This window comes from Tympanuchus pallidicinctus, unplaced genomic scaffold (genome assembly GCF_026119805.1).
Source record: "Tympanuchus pallidicinctus isolate F22 unplaced genomic scaffold, pur_lepc_1.0 scaffold5, whole genome shotgun sequence".
In the NCBI taxonomy this organism is placed as follows: domain Eukaryota; kingdom Metazoa; phylum Chordata; class Aves; order Galliformes; family Phasianidae; genus Tympanuchus; species Tympanuchus pallidicinctus.
In genome coordinates this window covers 55,226,033-55,248,644 of record NW_026294769.1, presented here as the reverse complement: position 1 = coordinate 55,248,644, position 22,612 = coordinate 55,226,033, and the positions used below count along the sequence as shown (strand labels likewise).

Here is a 22,612-nt window from a genome sequence, read left to right as displayed (position 1 = left end):
ACGACCTAAAAAAAAACCACAACTTAAGCTTTCACAAATCAACCAGAAACTATTATTTACAATAACAAAAATGAATTATTTCCTAATGCTGTGCCTCTTTAGATCCTGACTTGCTTCCATATGTAGAAGCTGAGTTTTTACTTCAAACACCATTCTACAATAGATTTTTTTCAGCATTCACTGAGTAGAACTTTTTTTTTTTAATAGCTGTATGATAATGAAAAAAATGAGCAGAAGTAGTTCAAAAAAATGAACAGTAGTGCCTCAAATTGAGGCAATGCAGACAAACATACACTGACACAGAACTGCTACACATTTACAAAACATAGTTCCTTTGTTTTAAAGGAATTTTGATTCAAATAGTGTCTGACATTATCCTAATTGCACAAGTTAAGTTTCCTTAGGGCAATGCAGAGAAATCTTTGTTACTTCAGTAGACACAAAACAAATATCTACCACATTTAGTAACTTGTTTATAATCCAGCATAACAAAGATCATTTTGATTTGTCCTCTCCTGCACAATGTTTTCCCTCTCATTAAGTATGACATGAAATTCTGAACACATTTTTGTACTTATGACAGATTAGACCTTACATTTTAGATTTTACATTTGCATTATATGAATTCTTCATAAGTTATCATAGGGCTGAAAACAAACTCACGGGGTTGACACATAAATAGCTGGCTAACACCACACAAGACCGTAGACCAGATGATCTTAATCTCCCTTGCCCTAAAATTCAAGTCTCTCTCAAACTTCAGGGTGACTGAGAAAAAGAAACTGTTCCTCAATGTCAGTATTAACTGAAATACCATTTCTTCACATTCAGTGCTGTAAGTAACTCCCAAGTAACACAGCAGCAAATAAAACAAATATAACAGGTACTTTTATGCCCTCATTTCCTTAAATTAAGTACATTATCATTCCTTATATTTCTCTTCACAATTTCTGAATGCTTTATGATTAAAAGTTTCAGTTATCGTAACATTATGAAGTTACCTGGATTTGCTAGTGTGCGTGCATTTAAACAAATACACTGTTACTGCTATGTGATTTCCACTTCAGGCGTCAATGCATGTGCAGTCTTAAGAGAAGCTATGTTGTGCTGTTTTCCTTATTAATCTATTTTCACAAGAACAAAAGACAACATAATGAAGCAACACACTAGTTGCAGTAACTGTTAGTACTTTTCGGGTAGCCAAAGGTTTAAAGACACTACAGCCACAAAGCAATTACATTCTTTAACTTTTGAAACTACTTTTACCAAGGCACCACAATCAGCCAGTCAACTAAAATACATTTGAAGAACGTTTGCATCACTATAGAAGCATCAAACTACTAAAACGTGGGAATAAATCTGCCTTGACTGCAGTAATTTGTGCATGCATCAGTAAGACCTGTGCTATTCAAACAATGAGAGCCTGCATTCAGGAGTTAGCCTCCCTGCACCCTTCTCTTCATTTCTGTGGTTGCAGTGCCCAGAAAACACAGAGTAAAGGAACATTACAGCAGAGAGCCTTTCAAACACTCCAGTGAAACTCCATAATCTTCAGATCAATTGTCCTTTGTCTTCTAATCAAAGGTTGTTTCATTTTCTCCCTGAGTTTGTATTAAAAAAGCTAACTTAGTAAGCCATGTTGTTATAGAAATATATACAAACTGTAAGAAGAGCTCACCCTGTATCTTATCTCTTTGGTACCACAGTGTCAACAGAAACATCATACACAAACTAGCTACCAAGCTCACAGCTAGCTCTGTTATACTGATACCACAGGGACTTCACATAAAAGTTGCCAGAAGTGCTGAAAAGGCTCTTCTCTGAAACAATAATTTAAGTTTAATTATAAATTACTTTCTGTGATCTTTGGGATGACAGACAACCTTTTGCACACCGTTCTCATCTATTCTTTGGGATTCTGTTTGGTAGCCTGTAAGAGCACACAATATGACACTGCAACTCTAACATCAGCTGACACACAAGAAGCGAGGGAAGAAAGCAACACATTTATTCCCAAAATTGTTTGTAAGGTGCAAGTAGTCTAGCGCTTAAGATGCTAATCCCAAATCATTACCTCGAGTTTCACAGAAGCTGGAATACTCTAAAGATGTTCAAGGTTGCCAAATAAATTCACATACAATGGTAACTCCTAGAAACTTGAACTTTTTTTTAAAGGGAGTTTCCAGTCAGCTGTAAAAGTTATTATTCACGCATATACAAAAAGAGTTTTGTCAAGCAGGCACATAGCAGCATCTCTACAGGGAAAGGGGAGAAAGATATCCTAAATACACTCTACGGAATCAGGCAAGCTCTAGAGATAAGAGCCAAACTAAGATCTCCATTCTTCATGTAAACACATAGCCAAATAATGTTAAAGAAAAGAGACCAGTAAAGGCAAAAGTTGCTTCATATTTCTTTGCACAACAGCAAAGTCAGCAACAGACCACATTTAGTGTTTATGGATCCTGCTGATACACAGGCAGGCAAACTTGAAGCCAGGGATCACCTACAAGCAAGTAACCGAAAGGAATTATAGAAGCAGTGGGGGCAAAACCCTAGTAGTGTCTGGTAATACATACAGTTTGATACTGTCCCAAGACACCATTTGTTATGAGGAACAAGCCTCCCTATAGAAGTATAGCTCTTGGAGAAGGCTCTAAGGAGAGCCTCCTTACAGTCTTTCAGTATCCAAAGAGAGCTTACAAAGAGGACAGAGACCAACTTTTTACATAGTCTGAAAGCAAAAAGACAAAGGGGAACAGTTTTAAACTAAGAGGAGATTTAGATTAAATGTTAGGAAGAAATACTTGATTCAGAGGGTGGTGAAGTGTTTCCACAGGCTGCATAGAGAAGCTGTGGAGCCATGCACAAGGCAAGGTTGGATGAGGCCCGCATAACCTGATGGTGGGTGGCAGCCAAGCCCATAGCACAGAGACAGCTTTAAAATTCCTTCCAACCCAAGTGACTCTGTGATTCTATAGCACTGAAGAGGAAGCTTTCACAACCACGACTGGAGATTTCAAGACAAAGCAGACCTGGTATAATGCTGGCAGCAGTGCTCACAGCAGGTGGCTGGACTGAGACCTCCAGAACTTCCTTTTGGTCAGCCTTTCTATGATTCCACAATATTCACTCTAAAGAAAGCTTTGAATATTCATTCATGGGAGTAACACGTCCTACCAAATGCAGTCCAGTATTCACATTACCTGTATTTGCAAGCTGTAGCAAAAAAATGAGTAAATAAGAGACAACAGAGGTACTGAATACTGGAAAGAAGATAAATCAGAATCTTTACAGAACGACAGAAAATTACACAGGATCTCTCAGAAGACTTCATCCTATTCTGGAGGTGGATGTAAGATACCATGTTTTCCATAAATACTTATTTCCTATTTCTACAGGTCCTCCCAATAAAGACCACACAATCTCCTGTCCACTCCAATATCTTAATCTCATAAAAATGGCGAAAAATTTCCTTACTGCCCAGTTTAAGTATCTTTCAGCACAATTTATTCCATTCTTTCTTTTTCACCCACAAACTTTGACCATAATTTTAGATAAAATAAGGCAAAAGCTAAGACACAATCCTTGCCTTTTTCATTTCTCTTCCATAGGCCATATTATTTAAATCATCTTTTTTTTTACTTTGCTGCAATACTCTCAGCTCCTTCTTCAGCTGAACACAGGGCCCTAAGTCAAACTTACTACACCACATACAGCAGCTTTTTCTGTCTGACACACTTAAAACTGTCAACAAAGATAAGCATAGAAGGAAGCAGTTTCTCAGCAAAGACCTACCCTGCTCATATTAACTACAGGCTCCAAATCTATGGAGTCTCAAATCTAATCCACACAAACTAGCTGAATAAACCCATCCCTCAACTACTCTTTAGCTCAGACATAACTGAAGCCATAAAACAATACAGAGAACACAAATCCATACATAATTAGAAAAAGAGGTCCCACTTGGTGAAATTTTGAACTAGTTGCTATATGCAATTAGTAAGTATGACTGGAAAAGTAATATAGCTAAATGTAAAGCAGTAATCACTGAAAGAATAAAGGAACATACAAAAAGCCTCTCTCCACATTCTCTAACTTGTAGACTATTCAAATTATCATTAATCACTAAATAAATGGCATGTGTCAGAAGAAAAACAAGTAGTAAACAGTTATCTACACAGACCCACATAAACTATTAGGTCAAAGACACAGAACATACCTGCTCAAGCACATCCAGCTTTAACTCAAGTTTACTGAGAACAACATCTCCCCCCCAGAGGGACAACTGCAGGTCTGAAGGCTTCAAGTTCTTGATGTAACGATTCACATAACTCATCAAAATGGGAGTTACGTAGGACTCCAGCATCCTGGGCGATTTCTAAATTGCCAGGCAAGGACTGGGAACAAACACAAGACAAGACGTTATTTACAAACTTACCAGCACAATGACCAATGAAGCAGTAGTCTTGCTGTTAGGACATATGAACAAAACGTACTTGAAATTCTAAGCAGAGGTACGCTTTGAATCTAGCATATAGAGATGCGCATAAAGATGAAAAAGGCAGCAAGTTGAAGGTCCGGCTGCCTACATTTGTGAATCTGCAGTCTCCCCACACAGCAGTAAGCGGTGTGTTCACTATTCAAAAGCAGAGGAGGTCAAGTTGCCCAACACACTTTCAAATAAGCATTAAAAGAGTAACTACAGCTCTATCTACACAACCCCGGCCGCTTTTCATTGATTCACATTCGTATTCAAATGCCACCTGAGAAAGCACCTCGCCGATCTCCCCCCGAACTCCCTCAGCTCCCAGCAAACTGCCCTTCTTCAGCGCCCAGCGACATTACCGCCGGGCATCGCTCAACCCGGCTCCTCACCCCACCCCTTCCAGCACCCCCGCGCTCCCCTGAAGAGCTCCTCCCACTAAGCCCCTTACCGGCCCCTCCGAGCTCCGGGGAAGCTCCGTGCGCTCCCGGCCGGGACGCAGGATCCCGGCGCAGGCTGCCGCCCCCGCTCCTGCCCGCCGCACGGCCGCTTCCGGGTTCTCTGCTGCGTGTGTTCTCTTTAAGAGCCCGGCTGGAACCGCGAGTCTTTTATAAGCGCGCCGGGGCTGCCGATCCCGCCGGAAGAATTTCGCGATGCACCAGAAAGACCGGAAGTTGGGCTTGAAGCCAGAGAAGCGCTCTGCCAGGAGAGGGGGAGTGGGCAGAATGCCGTGCGCATGCGCCTTGGCTGGGGGCGGAGCGGAGTAGGTGTGGCTGTTGAGGTGGTGGCCAATGGGCTGTGGGGGGGCTTTGGGAGGGAGCGGGGCTGACTGACGGCGAAGCGCCCCCTCTAAGGAGCGGTAGGATTCCGTGCTGGAGGCTGCTTTGCTCAGGAGGGTGGGCCCGACCCAGCGTGAATCCCTGCGATAGGTTACTGTGTGACTGGGCGTCCTCCTGCTCGAGCTCCGAGCTCTGATCGACATCGCGCTGCACTGCATTGCGTTGCGTTGCTGTCGCATCTGGAGCACATCGCAGCAGTAGCGAGCGTGCTGCTGGTTTGGAGGCTGTCAGATAAAGACGTGCGTTTTCTGTTTTGCTTTTGAGTGTAGTTCTGCCTCAGTTCCTCATTTCGGTTTTGAACGTGAGGAGAAATACACTCGGAAACATCGTTATTTTTTGCGCGCCCAGAGCCTTGCTCTGCATCAGAGCACCTTCTGACCGCCCCAAAGGTCTGACGGCTCTGTGGCCATTGCTGGACCTGTGCCGAATTAATGTGGCCGTCAGGGGTGACCTGGAAAAGAACAGGGGCCCATTTCCTCAGAGTGAAGCACAGCAGGTGAGCCCTGCAGGCGTTGCTTTGCTGTGTGTAAGGCAATTTTCCTGTCGCAAACTGTTGAAGCAGTTAGGGCTGCATTCATGATGAAGGTCACCACATCCACCATTCGTAGCAGAGCGTAGTGTTTGGTCATTCTTCAGCATGTGTGGCACGTTAACCTGCTGGAGGTGGCAGCAGGTAGGTGAGGGACAGAAAAATCACTAAATAAAGTGACCTTTCTTTAAGGATATGCTTCCAGCTTGCAATTTCTCTAGTGCTAAAGTGCTTGAACAGTTACTTGCCGTAATGGCCATGCACTGCTGTCCCTGTGCTAGAGCTGTTGGGAGCCGTATGTTGAATTCCACTGATAAAACTTTTTGAGAGTCTGCGCTGTGAGCCAGCTCAGTAAAATAATCTGTGTTAACGGAAGCAACCTTGTTTATAGCACAGCCTCCCTGTAGAATTGCATTGACAAACCAGAGGGATATGCCAGCAGATAAGTATAATGTTGAAGCACACCCTAAGCATACATCAAAAGCCTCCATATTCAACAGAAAAACATTCTTCTGTTTCTTTGTCTGTTACGTGATTGCTTTCAAATGATGCATCCAATCTACACTGGAAAGTTTTCTGAAAGTTTGGGATGGAAGAACAACGCCCTATTTTGGTGAAAGTCAGTAAACTAGAAGAGTAGGGGAGACACACAGCATTCCTGGCAGCTGCTTGGCAGACCTAGCAGCTCTGAAAAACTCTGTAATTTTCCTGGTAATTATTAGCATTTCATATAACTACCTCCATCTCAATTCCAGTTCAAGTAGGCTGATGCCCTGAATAATTCCTACAGAGGAGAAAAAAATAATTATAAAAAAAAAAAAAAAAAAAAGGCACTGTGCAGGAATCAGTCTTTGACGCAAAGGAAATGGTTGATAGGAAAGTACTTGGAGAGACTTACATGAGGTTCCTGAAGTACAGAGGATGAGAGCTCAGCATACAGAGAAATACAGAGAAATACTCTGCAGGTAACAGGCAGAGGAACAGGGCCACTGTAGCAACAAGGGCATGTTTACTGGGAATGTCAGCATCGGGTTGCTGCCTGAGCTAGCCTGATTTGTTCATTATTTCAGCAATACAGTGAAACATATAGGCCAGGTAGAACCAAAAAGTGCAGATCTAGTGATGCACATATCTCCATTCACGTAGTAGCTGATCTGAGTAATCAGATTATCCATTATATTTTAATGGAAAAATCCATTAAAAGCTGGCAAAACTTTGTATATTTTAACCTGGGGAGAGAGAAATTATGCACAGTATTGTGTAACTTTTGGCCAGAAATGTGAAGGTGACAGGACTTAGAGGTTATGTCCTCTGGAAATATACCTATCTGCATAGGGCTGCGTGGATAAAAGAGTTTGTAGGTGGGTTTCTGGCTTCAGTGTTGGTGGAAGTATGTGTGATTTGCCACTGCCTGCAACAGATGCAAAATCAATGAAACACAAACTGGAAAGGAAAACAGAGTTCATAAAAAATCGGGAGAGACAAGAAAAGATAGAGTAAGTGGCTGTTCTGCTACCAGAAGCTGCAGTCAAGGGGAAAACTGAGGAAATTAGACATTTAATTAGATCTATACAAACATAACAAAAGCTGTGCAGCAAATTAATAGAATTATAGAATGGCTTGGTTTAGAAGGGACCTCAATGGTCATCTAGTTTCAACCCCCTGCCATGGGCAGGGTTATCAACAACAAAATCAGACACTATAACAGGTTGCCCAGGGCCCCAACTATTTCATGTCTACCTCTTTCGTTCATAAACTTAAACTAACTTTTTCTTCTGAGCACTTTTTTGGAAAACCCCCTGCAATGACATTGAGTCTGACAGCTGTTACGCTTCTGATGTCAGATATCGAGTCTCCTACCCCTCATATATCAGATAGCCTGGAGCAGTAGCATTAACAGAGATTTTTGGATATAACTTGGCCCAGGCTGTCTGCAGGAATCTGAGGTTACAGACAAGGAGTGTTGGGATACAACCTATGTAGAGCTCTTTCATTTGGAAAAAATAAAAATCCCATCCTCTAAATTTCTTTGCTGTGTCCCTTAACTGAATACTTTAACAGGATCGACTCAACTGGCAAACTGTTGTCCATATCTGTCTTATGGTCTGTATCTGATCCTCCTTATAGGAGGATCCTGCCCATCCTGCTCCAAAGCTTCCAAGTGCAGTGGCACAAATGCAAGCAGACGCCATCTGTCTACCTGTGTAGGGGAGGATACTATTTTGTGACTGTAGCCTAATGAGATGCTGCAAAGACAACAAGAGACTAATGGCATAAAATAGTTTGGTGACCCTAAATAAGCAATACTAAGATATTTTAAAAACACCTGTAAAAGAAATTTTTTTTAAAGAAAGACTTGGGCTTCTTCTACCTTCTTCTACAGATGCTAAAACTAAGACTAGTTCATTTGTAGTGTTTCATGGCGATTGCTTGTTTTGTTTTTATTGCAATACTAATAAAATTTGCCCTCTCTGTTTCACTGGAAATTTCCTAAACTCATGGCTGTATAGCCTAAAATTATGCATCTCCTAATATTTTTCAGTCTTTAAAATAACATGAACAAAAGCAAGCAAAATATATTAAACATGTTCCATTGTTAGAATTACACTGCTATTGTGATGTCGTGTCTAATTATTGAATCATACACAGCCATCGAGAAGTAGGAAACAAAAGATCACCAAGCTGTTGTTACTCTGGGGTTGTTTTCAAATTCAACTCACTGCACACAGATCTGAAATTCAAAGGAAAAAAAAAAAAAATAATAAAGTTATTAATGAATTCTCACACACACTTCCATCATGATACGAGTGTTTGTTAGGTATATTCCAGACTTAAAGGTGCAGACAATTGTCTATCATAACCTTCATTTGTTTTCTTTTCCCTAAATTTTGACTGAAAATCATACTGGAAAAGCTTTTGGATATAGTTTTGAGGTAGCAATTTTTTTAGAGTGTTTCTGAAAGTCAACTGAGTTGTAGCACCTTTAAAGTGGAAAATCAGAGTTCAAAAAGAAAATTCCTATTTTTAAAATAAAAACAATATTTTTACCGATAATTATGAGCACAATTTCATTGAAGTGCTAAAGTCCAGACTAAGTAAAACTGGAAAGCATTAATTTAGTGAGCTAAATTCACAAGGCTCTGGAAACAAGCAGCCTTTGATGTACAATCCCAGCCCATTGCTGCCTCATCTGGCTTTTTAGGAAATCTCTTTTCCCAACACGTTCTGATTTCTGGTAAATTTATATTCCTTTAACAGATGGACGGAGCACTCAGCGTGCTGGGGAGTGAGACACATCCATGGAGGGTGCTGAGCTGTTTCAGGGTTTTTGCAAGCTTCCCTGCTGTTTCCCCATCAGTGTGTTAAAGAGGAAATCCCCCTTACAAGTCCCCCTTCAGAAGGGCATGTGAAGGACCAAAATCACCTTAACCAGAGCCAGCAGCACAGGTATGGACAGGGGCTGGTCCAAACAGCTGGGGCCATGCAGGTGTGAGGGTTAACTATGGTAATTGGTCCTATTAAAAGTAGACTACATGTGTAAGTTCTTTTACATACATTCAGATTACCTATGGAATTATTATCTCTCTGTATAGATGCTATATTTTTTCTGCAGGATACCTGTGGTACTGACCCTTTATTCACATACCAGAATGAATGAAAGATGTGATAGGAAACCTGAGCTGAAGAGAGCAGGAACATATGAGCAGTGCAGTTTTGGTCTTCTGGGAGTATCATTTCTGGGCACATTCTGAGACCGTGTGTGTACATCCAGACCTGGAAAGTGAAAACTCCCAAGTCTTTTCAAAGGTTTTCCTGAACTGATAACAACAGAGAACAGAAATTTCAGGAGTGAAATTTTAGGGTATGTAAAGCTATTTGACCTGTTCTGATATGCTTAAAGAGTTTACATATCCTTTGGGTATAAAGAGATATCTTTGACTTCTACACCTAATTATGTAAAATGTATTTGTAAAGAAACATGTAATTGATTACTGCCTCCAGGCACGAGGAGATTTATGCACTAAAAGTTTCACACAGGTTTTTGCTTGACTTTGCTGTACCATTCATGCAAAACATATGTACCTGTAATGACAACTTCTAGCGTATGTTCTTCTAAAATAGCCCTGCTTTTCAAGGGTTAAATGGTTGCTGTTTTCTGATGTTAAAATCTTTACATTTACAAAATTACAGTAATTTGATTTTATATTGTATATTTACATTTATAAATAATTATAAATATAACATCTATAATAAATATACATAAATATATGATTTTATACAATAAATATAATAGGTATAAATGTATTATAAATATATTTAAGCTAATATTTATGAACAACACCCTGCTGCTATATTTTTTCTTTCAAAACTGTTATATACTATAAAAAGATAAAATGTACTTGACAGCTTCATTTTATGTCACCAGATAGTTCTTAAGAGGATGAAGATAGAAATGGCAATGGTCGGGAACAGTTTTTTTGCTTGAATTGTGCTAGAATCTGGTTGCTTTCATTTTTTCTTGGCAAAATGAGTTTCTCAGTGAAGCTGTGAATGTGTGCAGTGCTCTTTGTCCTGCAGCTGGAGCCAGGAGCATTTCTGCTGACATCTGCTCTGAAGTTCTTAATGTAAATGAAAGTGTACTTTGATTGGATTTGCATATTGTAGAGCTGATATTAATGGATATCAGACGTTGCACAGCTACAAGAACTGCAAAACCAAGAGAATGAGTCAGCTCCAAAAATCCACCCTTGGGATGTGATTGGCTGCCACAGCTCTGTGTGAATAAAATGTTTGTTATTTCAGCAGTGATCTCCTGGGTTTCCTGGACTTTGTTGGTAAGTATGGGTCCTAATACTGAAGTCTGACTACATAAATTGAAATCAGGCTATAAAAAAACTCAAAGGACTAAAGAGAGAACACGGAAAGCATGTCATCAGAATATATGGAACTTTTATTTCAAGGAGGGTGTTTGTCATTTCCAGAATATTCGGTAGTTTTTTAACTGCTTATGCAAGTTTATCCTATAACTTAAGGGTCTTTTTCTCTGCAAAAATTTACATAATCATAAAGTGAATTAGCTATTTTACATCTCTCCAAAAATCAATGGATATAAAAGAGCTGCAAGGATCCCACTTTCGATGGGACGGCTCAGTACTCCCTCTATCCCTGAAAAGTATGATGTAGAGCCTGGGTAAAACAGCTGTTGTACACAGTAGGAGATTGATAGAAAGCGTATGACAGGCTGAAAGGATGGGCAATGGGTGACCAAACTCTAGAACTAGAAATGGAACTGCACTAATGCTTGAAGCAGGAAGCTTAATGATCTGAAGGAATTTTAAACTGAGGTGAAGATAGGACAGGTGAATGCAACAAAGATGTAGAGGAGACATGAAGAGGTGTCTTGGGAGTTACATACACCATCTGTTGATGATTTTGCAGTTCTGAGACACTTCTGTTTTCACGAGCAGTTTTAAGACACTGCTGATTTGTTATTGCTTTAAGCCAAGTGTTTCTCACTATCTGAGTGGCTATTATCAATTATTTGCTTCCCTGACTTATTTCTTTTTATTCGTGTCATTTTCCGTTCAATTTTTCTGTAATTAATTTGGTATGAAAAAGAAGCTGGAGAAAGTGGAAACCTTTCCATTCCATTTCAAGCTCACTGAGTAAGCAGCACTGCACATAGTGTGTTTTATTCCAAGGACATACTTTTTTTAGTCTGTATGTTTGCTTAACCTGCTATCTAGCAACTGGTATTGACTTCCAGTGTGCCATATCCAACATGCATTAATGTGATACACAAGAAATTTGGAGTATGCTTTTCATATCATCCTGTCCCAATATATTGAACAGTTCTTTATGTACAAATAAACATGAATAATTAGTCCAAAGAATAATTATACCACACAATTGACACTTCTTTCAGTTTTGGTTCAAATCAATATTCTTGATGCAATTTTAATAACATGCTATACACCCAGTATTTTCTATATGTAATCTAAAACCTCGGGGGATGGAAGGAAGGATGGAAAGACAGTCTTTTAATGGTGGGTAGAATCTGATATACTGTTTTATAGAGCATGCAAACCTTTATAATACAATTTGAGTGAGAGATGATCTCGAACGGTGTACGAGATATTGCAGAGGATCTTAGAAAATGTATTATCACTTTTTTCTAAATCTTGCTCTCTAATGGAAACTCTTAAGACCTGTGTAAGAAAATATGACTAACTGTAGCATTTGTGACACAGGCTGCTGAAATAACAGTTGTTGACATCTGAAGACTGGATTCCTGATAGCATGTTCAAGCTTTATGTAGATCATGCGTAAGGACAAAAGTGTGTGAGTCAGTGAGGTGGGAAGAGCTGACAGAATCATAGAATTGTAGTGGATAGAAATCATTTCCAGAGATCTTCTAGTCCAACCCTTTGCTACAGCAATTTCCTGAGAATAGGATGCGCAGGAAAGTGCCCAGGCTTGTTTTGAAAATCTCCACAGAAGAAGACTCCACAACCTCTGTGTGCAGCACGTTCCAGTGCTGTCACCCTCAAAGTAAAGTTCTTCCTCATGTCCTTATGCAACTTTCCTATGTTCCAGTTTGTGCTCATGTTTGCCCAGATGTTCTCTGACCACATCTTACTTGACTAAGTCTTCTCCATACTCTCTCTCTTTTCATAATCTGCTTAGCTACTGCAACATCTTTCGCCGCAATTACAGGTCTACACCATTTTTCTTCTCTACTATCTAACAACTTCCTTCTTGTATCCAGCAAAGTTGTCTGAGTTGTAACAATAAACACAAAGGATTTTATTTTTTAGTGTTCTGCATTACTTTAAGAGATATTACCCTTTCCCTCCCTCTTTTACACTTTCAGTGGATCCCTACTCGCTTCTGCTCTCTCAGTGATGTAAATCACAATTCACTGACTATTTTTCATGTATTTTCTCTTTTCTCCTAAGCAATCTTTCATGCCTGGAGACAGCATGTTTAAAACGCCTATGAAGGCCCTTGCTCTACTTTGTCATCTCCTTCTGTCACCAGGATGTCTACCAAAATGACAACAGCTAGGAGCAAATGAACTGATACACTCCCTTTCTGGTGGATCACTGTCTAATGATTATGGCCTTGGGCTCTCCACCCATTAGTCATATTCCCACGTTTTATCTTATTTTGGGATGTAATTAGCTGCAACATTTCTTCCTGTGGCAAAGCTTTTTTTTAAAAAAAAAAAAAAAAGAAAACATGCCATTTTTTACACCTGAGAAAAACATAAAGCCAGATGACACCTTCATACTGTTTGTTTTTCAGGCAGAGACCATCTTTTTTGTTCTGGATTGGTGCAGCATCTTGTGAAATGTTACATCAATTCATGACTACCACTGCTAGCTGCTACTGCAAAGCAGATAGCAGCAAAATCTTTTCAATTAGATTCAGTTCATTGGACTTGAGTAATACAAACTGGGTTTGCACTACTTGGACAACCTTTAAAACTATTGGAGTTAAAAGCAATGGGCACTGGCTCATAAAGAATTATGCAGTTTCTAAAGCTGTGTATGAATCTTTTCCAGCTCAGAAGCTTCCCAGCAGTAGCAAATGTGAACTGGCAGGAGAACCAAAGGCCTTCCTGTGTGGCAGTTCTCAGAATTTTATGCTATATTGAAGGGGATGGTGACTGCAGAGAGATGCAGCCAGGGAAAGGCAGTGTGTAAATACGAGTGGAAAAGTAGAGGAAGACAAGGCTGAGTAGAACAGGAGTTGAAACCAAAACATCCTACTAACTTCAAGGACTTGGGAGCACCTCCAGTCGTTCTGTCTTTGTCCAGATGCAACAAGAAGTAAAGCACTTCTTTCCAGACAGTGAGACAAAAAAAAAAAAAAAAAAAAAAAAGAATGGACAGCAGATGTGTCTTTTTTCTCAGCTAAACAAACTTCTGATGGACTGCTTCACTCTGACTTTACAAAGAGAAAGGAACCAAACAGGATGCATTTAACTAGGTTGTAACAGACAGATTGACCCTGTCTGTCCTGCTCTCAGGGAGTGTGCTCGCTTTGTGCTCCTTCATAGATGGTTAGCACTAAAACCACTGAAACATTGCCATCTCCAGCTGGGTGAGAAACGGGGGCCATATCACAGTAGTACTTTGCTTCTGAATCAGTGAATCAGTGCTCAATCCATTACAAGAAGACAAAAATACAGAATAAATATTTTTATTAGACCACATATCCTGGTCGTATTGTTTCAGCCTGTTTGGCTGCGCAGCCTGTGAGACAGTGCACCAGTTAATATTCTAAAGGCTCCTTTCAGAACCTGGAAAGTTAGAACATATATTATTTTAATGAAAGCATAGATTGTGGAGGCTACAACAAAATCCACAGGAAGATCCTAAATCCTCCAACACTTTGGATTTTTCAACAGCCTGGATTTGGATTGACCCTAATAATGTGTATACTTAGCGCTTAGAATCACATGTATAAGGTCCATAGAAAATACAATTTACCAGCTGTGCAAGTATTTTTCTAATGACTCAGACTCTCTGCTTTTTTGTTATTGCATGAAAATGTGATGCTTTAAAACTGAGCAGCATAAATTACATTGTTGCTTCTCTGCTGTAATATAAGGTAACCTTTTCCCTTGGCTGTACCTTTTTAAAGAGTGGTATGGATTGTTCTGTGTACCCACTGCACCTCCTGGAGTCTGCTTATTCCCTATCCCCAGGCAGAGCAGCATTTAAGCACTTCTGATATCATCTTCTTCCTAATAATGGAATATATAAAGTCTTCCTGTTGACTATTTCTGCTGTGGGAGGAGGGAGATACTCTGCATTTGGCCCTCTTGCTCTGGTTGAGACAATTAAGTGCTTAATTGCTTGTGGCAACTTTGTGACTGTCACAAAACAGACTTTTTGCTGACTGATGCATATTTATGTAAGTAATAAGTAATTTGTTTATGCCTCCTATGAGAGGAAACTTTGCAAAGCCCCCTGTGTCTAAGGAAGTTTCTTCTCAGGTAAGACTGCAAGCAAATAAATACATTGTTTCTGAGCATGGAAGACAACAATTTTGTTTTCTGACCATTAAGAGCTTCAGGATCAGCATATGATGTAGCAATTCTGGACAAAATGAAGTCAAAAGTATTGTGTTATGAAATCATCAAGCTTTCTTGTTTTATTATTATTGTTGTTGTTGTTTTACTTCTTTTTCCTTTTCTTTTTCTTTTATTTATTATTATTATTGTTTTTTTTTGTTAAGATTTGACATAAAGATTGCACCATGCCATAAATCATTTAAAAAGCATGTGAAAAAATATAGCAAATGTCTCAAATAGGAGAAAAGGAAAAGATTCCTTGGCGTGATATGTTCTTCCAAGGGACAAAGATGAGACAACAATACAATAAATCCAAACATGAATCTAGAAGCTGTGAGGCTTTGATTTCTGTGCGGGAGACACCTGACCCATGACTTACTTGAGGGTCCCATGGGATATGAAACGACCTCCCTTGCAGTGGGGCTTCCATGTGAGTGAATCAGTCTGCAGAAGGACGGTAGCATCTTGTTTTATGCTCGCCTGGATTTATGACTGAAGTATCACCAGCAGGTTTGACCCATGGCTTAACAGGTATCTGGCACATGCAACACAATCCAAAGTAAGTGCTAATGACTGCCAAGCTGATGCACTGTGCATTTCAAGAGGAGATTTGATGTAAATTTTGGCTACAGTATACCACACTGTGTTGTCACAGCCCAACAGGTCTTCCTGTGTCATTTACATTTTTCCTCAGTTTCAGCTGCCCATTGTATACATCTGCCCATGTTTCACAATAGAAGAAGCCATCAAAATAACTTTAAAAAACTACAAAATAATTGCAGTGATTTCAAATGAAATATAAAATAATGAATATTGTTTCTTATATTAATGAAATAAACACATGCTTTGTTTTTCAAGAAAGTATAACAATAAAGATTGGTAGCTGAAAAAGTAAGTGTACAAACATAATTATGGAACCAGGAACAAAGATAATTTATGTCTTCTGTTTGTTTGCCCGTGAAAGATTTTCCATTATTTCAGATAACTGTATTTGTAAAATGTTCTTTCCCTAGATATAACGGTGCAAAACGATTTACATTCATTTAATTGCTTGCACTTTTATCTAACTTAAGTACCATATACATGCTCGGAAATCTAGCTTTCAATAGCAACAAAGTATGTACATAATTAGTAATGAGGCTTTCAATCATTCTCCCTCTCATGTTCCACTGTTTTCCCGTATTCCAGCACAGTTATGTGCCCTTTAAGCTATTTTTATCAAGTGTGACAACTTTGAACTTGTTCCAAGACCATATTGCCTTAGATGTGACCTTCTGGTGTGGAAGTTAAATGTTCTCTGAAAATCTTGCATATAACATGTACTTCTCTATATTTACTCTTAATGTAATATCTTCAAAGAATACCAAAAAGTCAGTGAAACATGAACTTTTTCTATAACAGCCTTGGAGCCCGATCCTTTATACATGACTTCAGTAGGATTTACACATGTGTAAGGGCTGTGGACCATGTGTGCAAATATGGACACATGTTGTATCATATTAAGGTTCAATAATAGGGCTGGCCAGGAAACAAGGATTCTGTTTCGTGAAAAATTCTGAGGTTTTGGCATTTGGTTTCGTTCTGATGAAGACTTTTCAGAATGTTTTGGAAACAAAACAATCCAAGAAACAGGCACATCTACCACGGGTCTGGGCAGTTACCTGTCATGGTGCAGTCCTTCTTCAGGCATGGCTTCAGGCTTCACTGTGCCCTGGGCAAGGTGGATTTCCTCACCCCACACAATTTGGTGTCCACAACCAAAAGAAGCGAACATCTTTCTTGTAACTGAAATTCCACTCTCATTTTGAAGTGGGCAGCCCCTGTCCAGGACTGAACAAGAATCAGTGTTGTGCTGTGCTACAGCTCACAGAGCATCACTTAGCACTGGGGGGGCTGCGCTTTGTCATAAGGTGGGTGACAGCCACAGCACTGTGCTCTGCTATGTGCCAGGGCACTATTCCCCAAGCTGCCACCAGCTGCTCACTGTGCTCTCATGCAGTAGTGTTTGGGGCAGTGATGTGGGGAAAAGGGCTGGGGGTGACAGCTTTGTATCTCAGGTGTTTACAATGCAGGAATTCCTGTCACTTGAGGTGTTTGTGAGCTGTATCTGCTAAATGTTTCTCCAAGATATGTGCCTCCAAAGTGCCAGCTTTTCTCCAGATTCACAAGAAAGGGAGCAGATCTTCTGTTTGGTCAATGGTGTCTGGTTAGAAAATAAATGAGTATGAACCCCATTGGCTCCACTTGTTTCCCTCTTAAAATGAAAGTTAACATTATTTGATTTATTCCTTCAGAACAATGTTGATGAGAAAGATTTCCATGGATATGTGCATTTGAGAGAGAGAGACATTTTCATGGCAATAGCAATATCAGTAAACTTTTAAATGTACCTTGATTAGTTTGTGTCTTGAAAATAACACCATAACAGATAATACTAGAGCAGTTCTTACAAAAACCATACTTCCATTTGGATTATGTGCGTATACATACATATATATATATAAAAACTTTTTGACTTTCTGAGGTTAGGTATAAGCACTAGCCAACATTGTATGATGATTTAATTTAATTTAATACATGTTTTAATCTTTATTTAATGCAATAAAAATGCAAAAGGAATCTCTGCAACCTAGAATGAAATTCTTGCAGACAAATGGAATATGGCTTTGCCTGTGGGCTGGAAAAGACTTGGAGATATTAGTGGATGCCTATTTTGTTCAGCTGTTTTACTGTCTGCAACCACTGAACTGTGATAATGATAGGAAACAGTTAAAACGAGTAAAGAAAACTTTCAAGAAGGGAAAATAGCAATTGACTGATACTGCTTATTTTAAATTTGAACAGCTAGAAAATTAATGAGCAGGAACAAAATCCAAATTTTCTGAGTTTATTTCCAAGACAATTGTCTAAATTTAGCCTCTGTGTTTGAAAAAGTTCACAGACTATATTTAAAATAAAGAATGTTTGCTTTCTTCATCATTTGTTGCTAGCATGACCCAAGACAAGTTTCTGGAACATTTTACCTAAGGGCCAGAGTAATAATTTCAGCCTGAATGTAAAATGCTATCCAGCAATCTGCCATGGATCTTGACATAGGAATTGGCCAAGTAGACTTTTTTTCTGTTCTTTTTTTATTAAAACAGTATTTCAAAGGGTAGCTTTCCAAAAAAAAAAGGCACAGAATTGGATCCGTTCTGCTCAAAGATGAGATGATGGTAAGTTTTAACATTTATGTGGTAGCACCAAAGAGGCATGACCTAGTCAAGCAGAGGCAGCTTAGCAGATGATATGAAGTGTAAATGCTGAAGATCTGTTTCGGTGTGCCTAGTGACTGTTATAAGTAAAGATTATTCCCACTTTTTAGATGTGGAAGCAAATCAGGAAGACCATGACTAGATTTAGACCAGGACAGGGCTGGAATTCCAGAGCCAGCTGCTCTCGGGCTGGGCTATGAGGTGCAGACACTTCTGTGGCTGCTGTCACATCCGAGCTGAGCGGCCCTGACACTCAGGTCTCTGGAGGCAGTGGTTTTCTCCTCCATCTGCTCACATCTCAGATCCTCACAAAGCCAGGAGAGCAGCAGCTCTGGTTAATGCTGGCAATGGCCTTGTGAGAGTAACTGTCAATGCAGGGTTCCTCCAATGGTAACACGAATGCATATTCTTATCAGTAAAACAACAGAAATACCATTTTATCAGACAAAGCCATGAATGGGCTTCATGGACTGCAAAAGCTTTTGTCCAAAAGAGAGGGGTGTCAGCCTTTGCGTTCCGCTGACCCACTAAAGGTGGAACAAGTGACAGCAATATCAAAAATGCATACTATGCAATAAATAGAATGCTTTAAGACACTTTCTTTTAGAAACCTGGAGGAACCGAACCTCTTTGGTGTTATAGTGTAGAGGCAAATGCCAGCCAGGAGAGGGAGCACATGTCAACTGGAAGGCTGCTCCCAGCGCTCCCTGCCCAACTCATGGTTTTGCTGCCAAATGCTGCCATGCTGACAGGATAGAGGGGGTAAATCATGGCTTGTCTACTGCCGAAGGCCAAAGTCGTTCAGAATCAGGTACGTACATACCCCACTGAGCTGCCCTAGGAAAAGCCACATTTAAGAGCAGCTGGATTTAGGACAGAAACATCATTCTTATGCTTTCCTGAGCAACTTGCTGGTCATAAGAGAATGGTAAGTAGGTAGATTTTGTTGTGTTATCCTACTTAGAGCTCTCAGGAATCACATATACATAGCATGAGTCATTCCTTTCTCCAAACAGGCCATAACCATCAATTGCTATTCTCAATTCTTCCTCAACATTCTTCTATTTTTCCATTCTCTTTCTGCCACCCACTTCAGGGACAATTTTTGCTTTGCCTCGCTTCTCCCATTGCCCCTTCCTCCTGCTTTCCATCCACCCTCACCTCATTAAGCACCAGCATCTAATGATGATGGAGGCTGCAGAGGTCACCCCAAGCCCAGGCTGGTAACCTGGTGCCTTGGGCTGCTGCTGGCTCTATGGCAGCTCTGCTCCAAGTGGCAGAGGTGGCATTTCTACACCTCACAGAACTTTCTGCTTTCTTTTTCAACAACAGCCCCAGATAGTTATCTTGGCATTGAGACCATGCAACTATGACTGCAGAATGCCCTGGGGGGTTTCGTGTGTGTGATTGGGAAGCACTGATTCATCCAAGAGGATCTTATCACTCTTGCTTCAGTTTAGCACTCATCTGTGTGTTTTTCCTTTCCTTCCTTTTTAGCCTTTTCACAATGTCCATAGTTCATTTATTTTCCTTTTATTCCCTCTCAGCTCCCTTTTTTTTATGCTCCTTCTCATTCCCCACCAGCCCACACTTTTTGCTTTTCTCTGTTACATTCTTAACCTTCACTCTATCATACAGTTCCTGCCCACCTCTTCCATTCTCTTTACTTCACTTTCCTTTTCTTTCTTTTTGCCTCCATCTCTTTTGCTCCTGATCCCATCTCCCATGCGGAAATACTACTTCTCTGAAAGAGTGGTCAGGCACTGGAATGGGCTGCCCAGAGAGGTGGTGGAGTCACCGACCCTGGAGGTGTTCAAGGAATGTTTGGATTTTGTGTTGAGGCACATGGGACACGTGAGAACTGTTGGTGATAGGTGGGTGGTTGGACGGGATGATCTTGTGGGTCTTTTCCAACCGTGGTGTTTCTGTGATTCTGTGATTGTGTGATCTCACACCTCCATCCTATCAGATAATAACCCTGCTTACAAAACTCATGATACTTGGTACACACACCTTTCCCTGTTTGGAAGCAACAGGTTCTGATCAGAGTTGCAAGCATCTGTTTTAAAAAAATATTTGGAATTAAGCAAGGACTTCAGGAATATTAGTTTGACGGATTATTTTCTCATGAATATATAATATCCTTAATTCTTCTCAAATAGTCATTGCAATATGTTACAGTATATTTCACTCCTAACATCAATCTCTGTACGTATAAACAAAAAAACCAAAATGACTAAAATTCAATTGTTAACGAGCTGGAGATATTTTGAGAAGATGCAGTGTGGAGTACACAAAATTCAGATGCATTTGCAGATCTCATTTTTGTTTGCAATTTTTCTGATCACATATGTCTGTCATATATCTGCACACACAAATAAGAAGCAAGGTATAATCTTTATTTCTTGTTTTTAGAAACCTGTCTTGTAATGTGACTTTTGAAATGTGATTTTTCACACCCAATCAAAATGAAAAAATAAAAGTTCTTTTCTTTGCTGAAACACTAAGATCAATGGAAGAGATGTAAGTTACAGTTGTATTTACATGCTATAATGAGACAAGTGGTCGTTAGACTCAACATAGCATAGAGTCACCAACGTTGTTCTTCTTGATTTCTTTTTATTTCTGAGCCATTGAGACCTTGATCTTTTTAAACAGTGCTGGGTCAATTTGCCTATGCAAGGAGCAGTTTGCTAGAGAAAACAAGAAGCAGTGATGTCTGACAGCCTTCAGATGCACTTTGTACCTTGTTGTTTTAGTGTCAGCTATTGACAGATCTCACTGGGGAAATTTCTGGTCCTCTTGGCAGCAACAATTCAATCCTATATGGCACTTTTCACATCAGAGCATGTTACAGACAACATCATCCCTCCACTGCTTGCACAAGACAGCTGAGAGTAGGGATATCTGATAGGTCATTGGTAAAGGAAAGCAAAAGACAAAACCAAAATTACCTCTTTCAGTGATTCTTTTCTCAAAAACATGCCAGATGAAGAGCATTTCAAATCGCCCTGTAATTCACCAACCCTTGATCTGACTTCAGGTATAGTTGCAAAAAGATTGAAATGAGGGTGAATTCAATTACGTCATTTAGGATTGGTCCAGCCTTTTTTTTTTTTTTTTTTTTTTTCCTCGTTTCTTTTTTTCTTTCCTTTTTTTCTTTTCTCTTTTCTAAAGCACAAGTTTGGTCTCTGAGGAAACATACCCTCTTTACCACACAAGTGGTAAATAAAATCTACAAATAAATTCTACTATTTCCCCAAATGTATAGGATACAAAAAAATGTATTCATTAGTGTGAGATATAAAAATGTAGGCTCACACTTCTGAAATCCCGGACTGTTCATTTCACACTTGTGCCAAAGGCAAACAAACATAATTCTAACTGGCAGCTGGACGACATTCCAGGCAGCCACCACATTAATCCACTCACCTCCACCAGGCTCCGCTTGCAACCTGCACAGCTTGCTGCCAGGAAGCCTGGCCATAAATTCGAAGTCTAAATACCAAACAAGGTAGAAAATGCCATGCAGTGCATTACTCTGAAGGACAAAATGGGCTCGCTCGGTAGGAATACCAAAGAAGGGGCTTTTCTACTGGCTTTTGGTGTTTCTATTATTGCACCTGTGGAAGTTGAGAGCTGCTTACATAAAGCATGGCTTTGCCTTTGTGGTTGAAATCGTCATTTTTTTACTCAAAACTGGAGTCATTTTGTGAAATCTGCAGCTGGTTTGATTAAAGCTAGGAGGAGATGTTGATAGTTTGATAGCACCTGATGTGATTACATGTGATCTACCTGCAATGTCTGTGCATTTGGCTGCTCTGGAGTCCACTGTTGGGAATCCGATCACAGCTCTGTACCTTGATCACTGCAGTGCTGCTTATTTCTTCTCCAATAAAATGTATGTGTGAACAGAAGGCAACTACCAAGTTATAACACCATCTACGTGTGTAGCTCATGATTATTTACTTGTATGTGTTCATACGCACACAGAATCATTCCATTCTTCTGTCAGTCTTTAAGTTGTTTTTATTTAAAATTAAAGATGAAAAACAGGAATTAAAAAACAATGTTGTTCTTGGAGAAATCGTCATGCATTGCTCCTGCCTCACAGTGAGTGCTAAGGAAACATCTGCATCTCAGGAGAAGGAGAACTTCTCATCAAGTACACAACAGAGGCACCACAGCTCCACAGATGTGCAGTATTGGCTATTTTGTTGTTTTGTTCAGTTCACCTTTTGGGATGAAATTGTGTATTCTGAAACCAAATGTCTGCAATATGCTAATTTTGATTTCCCCACAATGGCTTTCAGGACTTCAGCCTGGAAGAACACCCAGCAATCCTAAAGGTTTCCAACTTCTCAGGTTCCTGTGAGCCTGAAGACGTGGGCTGGAAGACCCCGGGGAACGGCTGTCAAA

At 39.9% G+C, this 22,612-nt stretch overlaps 1 protein-coding gene across 5 annotated transcripts in view; it reads right to left on the bottom strand.

Moving 5' to 3' along the window:
- VPS13B (vacuolar protein sorting 13 homolog B) overlaps nucleotides 1-5,165 on the bottom strand; it is a 415,034-nt gene extending 409,869 nt beyond the window's left edge. For all 5 annotated transcript variants that reach the window (XM_052704440.1, XM_052704437.1, XM_052704439.1 and 2 more), the window contains exons 1-2: nucleotides 4,938-5,165; nucleotides 4,223-4,400 (exon numbers count right to left, since the gene is read on the bottom strand). In XM_052704440.1, coding sequence (XP_052560400.1) covers nucleotides 4,223-4,369 — 147 coding nt within the window. In that variant the 5' untranslated portion in view covers nucleotides 4,370-4,400; nucleotides 4,938-5,165. The remainder of the gene's footprint in view (nucleotides 1-4,222; nucleotides 4,401-4,937) is intronic.
- Nucleotides 5,166-22,612: the final 17,447 nt, after the last annotated feature.